Source organism: Arachis ipaensis, chromosome B4, assembly GCF_059453495.1.
Source record: "Arachis ipaensis isolate K30076 ecotype BB chromosome B4, ASM5945349v1, whole genome shotgun sequence".
NCBI lineage: Eukaryota > Viridiplantae > Streptophyta > Magnoliopsida > Fabales > Fabaceae > Arachis > Arachis ipaensis.
In genome coordinates this window covers 97,417,562-97,426,469 of record NC_142439.1, presented here as the reverse complement: position 1 = coordinate 97,426,469, position 8,908 = coordinate 97,417,562, and the positions used below count along the sequence as shown (strand labels likewise).

The following is an 8,908-nucleotide window of genomic DNA, read 5'->3' as shown; positions in this document are numbered from 1 at the left end:
TTGACAAATCGAGTAACCCCTTGTTAAGAGGCATCTCATTACTACTGCAATATCTGAATCCTTCTACATTTCATAATTCATATACATACAAAAGACTGAAAAGATTCAAAAGAAAAGGCACAGCAATGCCTCAGCTATAAAAGATCAATAGCTTCTTTAGTTTTTTTTTTTTTTTTTTTCTTTTTTTTCTCCCTCACTCTAACCATGCCTTCTGCAGCATATTTGGGCTAACTGCTTCTTCAGTGAAATCACTTGACTCCACATCTGTTTCAAATGCTGCCACTTCATCGCTTGCTACTTTCTCATTTGAACTCTCATACCCTTTTCCTTTTGTGTCAATGCTAAGAAAATCAGTCAAAGATTTCTTCACCCCTACTCTTCTATGAGGACTGTTGGTATTGCTGCTGCTGCTGCTGGGAAGGAGTGGCGATTTCCCTCCCCTTAAAGAACTGATCCCTTGCGCTGGAGAGAGGCTTGGCGAGCCGAAGGCTGATTTGTATGGGGTGCCTGGGACAGGCATTGAGCATGGCACTGAAATATTCTTGTGAGTAATTACACCAACTTTTGTGTGAGATGTGAACTGTCCAGAGTGTTTTGTCAAGTCATCTACGTAGAGCACGTCGTCGATGCGTGCTACCATGTTAAATGCCAAGCTCTCCAGCACTCTAGAGTAGCTCTCCAGAATGGCTTTGCCAACATCCTATACAGCACAGCAATTTTGAATGACTGAGATCAAAGTTTATACCAAACAAAGGGATCAATTACTAGTGAAACATCATGTCACTGGCTGAATTATCCATGAAGCAACAAAAATTCATTCAGTAATATTGTCAGCTATATGATCACTTGTGGGTAAATATTTCTTATAGGTGGAAGTTTTGTTCTTCAATGGATAATTTTGTCAATGCTATGATCTTTCAATGGATAATTTTGGTAAGTCTCTTCAAATGTAGTTTAACAAAAACCTTGTTGTATTGGATTTTGCTCATATCTAAGGCCGTTTGAGGGAGGCCTGGGAAACGTTGCTTTAGAGAAAGCAGAAGGCTTTCTGCTCTCTCTGAGAACAATTCCCTTTTGTCTCCATCAACCATCAGATCCTTGACCATTTCCCATGATGTTCTTGAACTAGTTCTGCCACTGGTAGTGATGTTATTGGCAGGCTTTGTGTTGATCCTTTTTCGCCAAATGTACATGGAAGCCTCCGCTCGGTTCGCGATCTCTATGGCTTGATGCTCAGAAGTTAAATCAAGGCATGCCAGCAAACACTCGGGAGAAAAATGATCTGAGGTGATGTAACGATAAATCACATCGCCCAAGCTGACTCTAGCATTCTGAAGAAATAAATAGTTTGATCAGCAATTTGACAATTATTATGTTAATTTGATTTTATGGTGTCTCAAAAGAATTTGATACCTTTGGAAGAGATTCCAAATAAGACTCAGGGATGTCCATTTCGGCTAAAGTAATGCTATTAATGGCCATTGCAGCTTTCAGTATTTGGTTCGAGCAATCACGCTTGTGCTGCAGCTGCTTCCTTGAATTATCATTAAGGCCACAAGGAGGGACTCTTGGCACGGGAAGCCACCATTTCTCCTCCTGTCGCTGAAGGGCTTGTCGAAAAGAAGATACACCGTCTGCATCTGGGGATAGAACGCCTTGGTCTACATACCAAAACTCTGTGTTGACAAAACTGTCAAGAATTTCCTATAAAAAACACCAAAAACATCATGAGTGGCCAATTGTTGAAAATGGAATAACTATGTAAATTTAATGCTGTAGATCTTACAAGAAGCATGTTATCTAATTTACGCAGGGCAGGAAGATTGACATAAAGATCTGAGCGCGGTCGACAAGTCATGACCTGATTCACATTCAAAGTTTAGCCATCAACAGATTCTCTAACCAAATGAGAAATAAGATTAGAGAAAATGGAGTAAAACTAGAAGATAGTTTCTCTTATAGTACATGAATCAATAAAGTAAAATTCTTTTAGATTCAATTTAAAGTTCAAACACCAAGTCAATTTTGCATTTCATGTACAACCATGAACCATTATCAACTTTTGAATTCAAATTTCACTATTTGAGTCTATGATTATCAACAACTAATTATACAATTTCAATTTTATATTGACAGTACATACTACAAAGGTTTAGATCAAAGTTTTGCCTTTCAAAATACATCATCCAAAACTGCATAACTCAAAAATCAAAATTATTTGCAAAGTGCATAATGGTACCTCAAGTTTGTTTCCATCTGCAAAGGTTTGCCAAGTAGGAATCAGCTCAACTATGTGATCACTAACAGATAGAAGCCATTCCATCTCTCTTCGCCACATTGCTTTCTTCTCCGGACGCAAGGGTTCTAGCCTCCAAAGTTGCCCGAACAAGGTAGCTACATTTTTTCAACACAAAGTAAAAGAAGCATATCAAACAATGCCATTAGAGGCAAACAATTGGAGCTACCCTCGAATCAATTAATAAATCGAAATGTCAAACAAGTGCATTTTTCTTCATACATACCACAAAGATTAGTTATGGCATTTGATATAGCCAATGCTGTAGGGACTCCATTTCCACAACCTGACATATCTTCTCCAAGTAACAATTTTGCAAACCTTTCCTTCATCATCTCAATCTCTAAAACTCACAATCAAAAGACAAATCAGAAAATATATACATGGCAATAATTAGAAACATGTATTTCTCATTATTTGCATAAAGCGCAAAAATTGAATACCTGATACTGATTCTTGTTTCTCAAATTCCCCATTCCCCAAGTGCTTCTTGTTCTTACCATCTTGATTCTCCAAGTTCAATGCAGCAATTTCCTTAACCGGCCACCCCATTGAAGGTACCGAAGAAGATGAAGATTCCTCAGTGCTACTTGGACTCTTTTCTTGTTCTTCTGCATCATGGGCATTGGTCGAAGATGAAAGGAACTCTGAGCTTGAAGAAGAAGAAGAAGAAGGTGTGCTTGTGCTCTCACGAGCCTTATTATCAGTGTCTTCAATCAAATGAGCAAAGCTCTCTTTGTTTCCCTTCTGAGAAGCTTCATTGGAGGTCACAGGCTCCATTGAAGAAGAAGCATAGATGAGAGTGTTGGTTATGACTAAAGCATGAGTGCAGCAGTGAATCCTGTTGAAGCACAGGGCTCTGAGGGACTTGGCGAAATAGAAGAGAAGAATGGAGAAAGGGTTGTTTGGATTAGTGGAAGTTGTTGTAAGAGTAAGCAAAGGGGCACAGTGCTTCTTCTTCTTCTTTGGATGCTGGTGTTGGGTGCGAGTACTATCCATAAGTTGTTAAACCATCTCTAGTAGTCTCACAGAGTGTGTGGTGCACACAAATATTGTGGCCTTTGGATTTTCATTGCTTACTTATATTATATGTCAAGGGTGAATCTGTTACTCATCATCATTACTTTTTAATCTCTTCCAAACTACATTCTATTAAACGCGCATAATTATTAGTCACCAAAAAAAAAAAAACGCGCATAATTATTACAATTAGTTTCTTAAATAATTTTGTGATAGTCTCGTAGAATAATGCTTAAGAGACAATAATACAAAATTATTTTATTTAATTTAATAGTTACAATTTTATATGTATAATATTTATAATTATTTATTTATTTTAATAATAATTAAAGAATATAAAATAGGAAAATGAATGTATTAATAAAAGTAAAAAAATATATAAATTATGACTTTTTTATTCCCAAATTAGGGTCAAATTTAAGGAAAAAGAATATTAATGTTTTCAAAATATATACCTATAGATTTTTTAAAAAAGAAAATATCCAATAAACTTTTAAATTTTGCAACACTCAACTTAATGTTCTTAACAAAATAAAATGAAAATAGATGAATGAAATATGCGTATATCTTTATAGATTTATTTAATTTTTTGTTCAAAATCTTTTAAATCTATTATAAAATTTGTCAGATATTTATTTCATATTCTCTTAAAAAATTATAAATCTAATGCAAAATTAATCAAAAAATTAATTATATTATCATATATATATATGAAAAAAAAATTCAAAATCCCATTATTTACCTCGTATATCATACAATATGCTCTTTAGACATGTACCGTTTGAGTCTTATCCTTGTTACAACTTACAAGTTACAACCAACAATAAGATGTAATAGGTCCTTCAATCAATCTATGTAGCATGAGAAAATATGGGAAGTCAGTAATTTAATGTATAACAGGATTAAACTTGAAATTAATATCAAATGATAATTAAGTTAATTAATTTTTAATACTTTTTAATTTGAAATTTAAAATAAATAAGAATTTGTAATAGTTGTGTACACTGTAAAAACGATTTTTCTCTTTTTCATGTGATGTGATTTTTTTTTGGTCCAGTTTCTTTCTATCTCACCGGTGTCGCACCGACACCGACAACAGTCAACATCGTCCATAATTCCGCTATCGCTCATAACAATTAAACTCATTCACAATATGGACGATTACTCCTATTTTCATCATATGCTCCTAATTTCCGGTGCCCCTCTTGCTGCCTCACCTACGCCATTGCATCTCCTCTCGGCCAACCATGCCGCTGACGCTGTCGCAGACTCCAGCCAACGCTGTCACGGGTTTTCGCATATGCCGCTAAAAGTTGAACGACGCCATTATTTGAATTAACTATGTGAGTATAGTAGATGTAACACACGCGTACTTGAAGACAATATCAAATCAAACACTCAATTATTTATTTTTGATTCTTACTTATGTATCTTAATCTGTTCAATTTTTTTTTTATTTCTCTAGTCTATTCTGGAACACACTCATTGTACATATATATATATATATATATATATATGAAATGTTAAAATAATATTTTAATGTGCCATAAAATCATATTTAATCTATTAATTGTGTTATCAAAAAAATAACAGGTTTAAATTATCAAATTATGTGTAAAATTCAAAATTTTTAAAATTAGTGAATTATATATTTGTTTAATTTGTGTATATAAAACAGATAAGATAATACCAAAAATACGACAAAATTATTTGTCAGATATATATATAAAAGATTAAATATCAATTAAATTTTTTGATGACTAAATATCAATTAATTGTTAATATAAAATATATATTAAAATATAAAATATATATTAAAAATAAATAAAATAATATATATAAATATACAGAAATATATAATAATTTATTCAATAATTATTTTTTTAGCAATTATTCTTTCTAATATTAGAGGATAATTTATCTTTATATATATATATATATAATAAATTTAATTATATACGTATTTAATATATAAAATATTTTTTTAGTCACCAAAAAAAGAGTTTATTTTTATCCTGACTATATATATTTGATTTATTGAATGTATAATTATTTCAAATATTGTATAAAAGTGTGCAGACAAACAGTGGTGGAGTTTAGTTCAGACAAGGGGGGCTATGGCCCTCCCAAATTTTTTTATAAAAAACTTAGTAGTACTTTTTCAAAAGATAAAAAATAGTTCAATTGACTTAAATACTTTACTATGACTTAAAATATCTAATAAGTTCAATAAACAACACTCTCTCTATCTTTAAGTTCAAATATAAAAAATTAGATATTTTTTATTTATTTAATTTAATATTATTTTATATTTTACTATTTATTTAATTTAATTTTTTATATGATAAAAAATAATAAAACATTCCATAAGTATTAATATTATTGTATTTGTATAAATTGATAAAAAAAAAATCAATAAATATTATAAATTTTAATATTTGTCCTTCTAACTTCTTCTTTACATATTTTATAGGATATATAATCAAATTTTTATATAAAATAATAATGAAAAATCAAAGAATTGATACATTTTTTAAAAGGAAGGCTAATATTTAAGAAGGAGAACATATAACTTTTACAATATCAATACATGTAGATAGTTCTTCTACTTTAATGAATCACGAAGAAAGTGAGATATAACCTTCAAAAGTTCAAAAAGTTACATCTGATGACTTTAACCTTAAATTTTTGGAACGAGATCTTGAGAAACGGCTTTAAATTTGGCAATATCACCCAAACCAAATAGATGAGATTAGACGAACTTATCTTAAATGGAGTCCATATCAAAAATATTTTGACAATTATTTTCTATCTGAGCCCCCAAAATTTTGTTTCAAGTTCCACCATTGCAGACAAACATATTATTATGTAATAATGGATGAAAAGAATAACTTACCTTCTAATTTTGGAAGGACACAGAAATAATTATCCCAAGTATTTATGTGTATTAACGTATATAGTATTTTGAATGAAAAATAATTGGATATTAAAATGTTTAAAAAATTTCATAAAATATTTTAGAACGAAGAAAAATTACTATTTGTAAAAGTGAAAATTCGGGTACAGTTAATTTCACGTAAAATTGATACTCAAAAATAATTAGATGAAAATTTAGTCAAATCAATCAAATTATCTAACAATTTTTATGTATCAACTTCACATGAAATCAACTTCATTTGAATTTTCACCATTCGTAAATATGTTATTTTAGTGGAGCAAATGTTGGTTAACTTTTCAACATTTTCTCTGATTTTGTTTAAAGTACTACGTATCCAAGATCAGAAGAGGGTATTAATTAATGTAATTTGTTTAAAATTTACATAAGATACAATTTCATGGGAAATCGTGTAAGCGACGCATCTGGCTATGGTGTCTATCAAATTTGTTGTTCATTATATATATACTTTTTAGCCAATACATTAAATTGTTTTATAATTCAAGCTAACTCCGGTTGATTAGTTACCCGCTGTGTAAATTAACAATTAATCAGTTACTACTATTACAGATTAGGGCAATGTCTTCACTTTGTTATGCCGGCGCTCCAATATGGGATTTTTTATTTTAATAAATAAAAAATATAATAATTACTGAAATAAATAAATTAAAAAATTATTATCAAAATTTGCGATCTTCTCTTATTTTATTTACAGTGTAAACGAGATACAATGAGACAAATTATCAGTAGTTATAAAAGGATGTATAACCTTTGGCATTTTTCACATACATTTCATATCTTCTTCTATCCCGTTTTTCTCACAAAAACAAGGCAACAATGGTCAGTAACAGTGTATACATAGTTGTGTGTGTTTATCAATTGTCGTATGAAAAATAGAGACAATGGGGTGATATTTGAGTGCGAGAATCCGATACTGTTGCAGACTTATCGTTTAAGTACGTTGTTCGAGTTGAAGCGTTTGATATTGAGCAACCTCGGTGGCACAGAAACGAAGGAGGTCGGAAGGATGGGGTATAGGTTGCTGGCACCCATGGGTAATGGAATTTTTCGGTTTCGACTATTTCGACTTCTAGGGGACGAGCATGTGCGACTCATGTTCGACATCCATGGAAAAATCATGACGAAAGAAGTGATGGAACTTTCCGTCGAAGTTGGAGATGTTGATCGTGGTGGTTCTGTACACTCAACATGTGTACAGGACGACCTACCTCTCGCACCACCACCCATTCATGTCGCCATTCTAGTGGAAGAGGTGAAGGAGGGTGACGAAGAGTCAGAGGAAGATTACGTGGCGGATAGTGCTGATAGTGATTTGTTTGAAGGGGTGATGAGGAGAAGTTTGTACCGGAGATGTCCGCCGAGACTGCGGCGCGCCATGTCTTGCCCCCCCCCCACCCAATTCCAACGCTATCAGCAGTACCAAGTCACTATCATACATTGGATCTGGATGCCATACATGAGAGGACACCGTTTTTCAACACGGGGGAAGATGATTACAACCTAGACGGTGGGGTAAAGCTTCAGGTCTGCCACAGATTCAAATGCTGAGATGCAGTGCTGCAGGGCGTGAAGAACTACAGTATTCGCATGAGTGCTGAGTACTGGGTGATTGAATCGGACCGATTAAAGTACCATGTGCAATGTCGTCAACCTACGAGTGGGTTTCTTCGGCGATGGCGGACTAGGCTAGTCATTTCAACAAAGAGATTTGGCTGCAACATTGCGACAATAATGGACGTCGATTTGGTCACATGACGACAAATCTGCCGGAATGCATCAATGCAGTTCTCAAGGATACACGATACTTGTCAATTTCTGCCATCGTGAGCATCACGTACAAAAGGTTGTAGAAGTCGTTCGTACGGTCTCCATACAAACTGAAAGAACCGTAATAGAACTAATAGTCAGCACGACAAAAAGAAGGCAACATAAAGGACTAAAATGAAAATGTGATGGTGGTAAACGTGGTACTAACCTCATCGAATCGTAACCGGTCGATCGATACTCTCCATCGCAGGACTCTGGCCTCATGCTGATCTCTGCTCTGCCGCTGCAATCCAACCAACCTGACACCAACCAAAAGAATAAAAGCAGTTCATTATGTAGCAGGTTGTAAAATGTTACAAACTAATAACTAAATACAGAAATAAACATTTGTTACCTTGCAGCCATAGGATACATGTAGATCCCTCTATCTGGTGGACACCACTTAGAAAATCTCTGGTAGATCCAGGACATCAATAGAGGAGTGCAGCCGGCGATGTCCGTGACACCTCGGTGTGCCGTCAAACACAGTGACTGGTACGTCCAGGCAAGCACGGCCGAGCTCCAGGACAACGCTTGGCGCCGCCCCAAGTCCTGAAGAAGTGGGAGCCAATGCAAGTGGACCAAGTTGTTCGACTTGTCCGTCATCAGATATCCTTCGATCAGTAACATAATGTAGCACTTGGTGTACTGTTGAAGGGTCTTTGGGTCATCTGTAGGGGGCATCTGGCTGACACAGTCCTGCAGCCACACAAGCTTCAGCGTGAACGACTCCTTTCCTCTGCGCCGCCTACTGTGGAGCCACCGGAAGCCTGGCACCACCAACTGGGGCCCCGTGTGCTCGCAGCCCTAGGTGGTACGCCACGTCCTGT

General features: G+C 34.4%; 1 protein-coding gene across 1 annotated transcript; it reads right to left on the bottom strand.

Annotated features, from left to right (window-relative positions):
- Positions 1-3,396, bottom strand: LOC107639456 (rop guanine nucleotide exchange factor 7). Its single transcript, XM_088485437.1, has 7 exons — positions 2,740-3,396; positions 2,523-2,639; positions 2,240-2,394; positions 1,787-1,861; positions 1,414-1,704; positions 966-1,331; positions 1-700 (listed from the first exon to the last, which is right to left on the bottom strand). The coding sequence occupies exons 1-7, from the start codon at positions 3,293-3,295 to the stop codon at positions 194-196; spliced, it is 2,067 nt and encodes a 688-aa protein (XP_088341563.1). The 5' UTR covers positions 3,296-3,396; the 3' UTR covers positions 1-193.
- Positions 3,397-8,908: the final 5,512 nt, after the last annotated feature.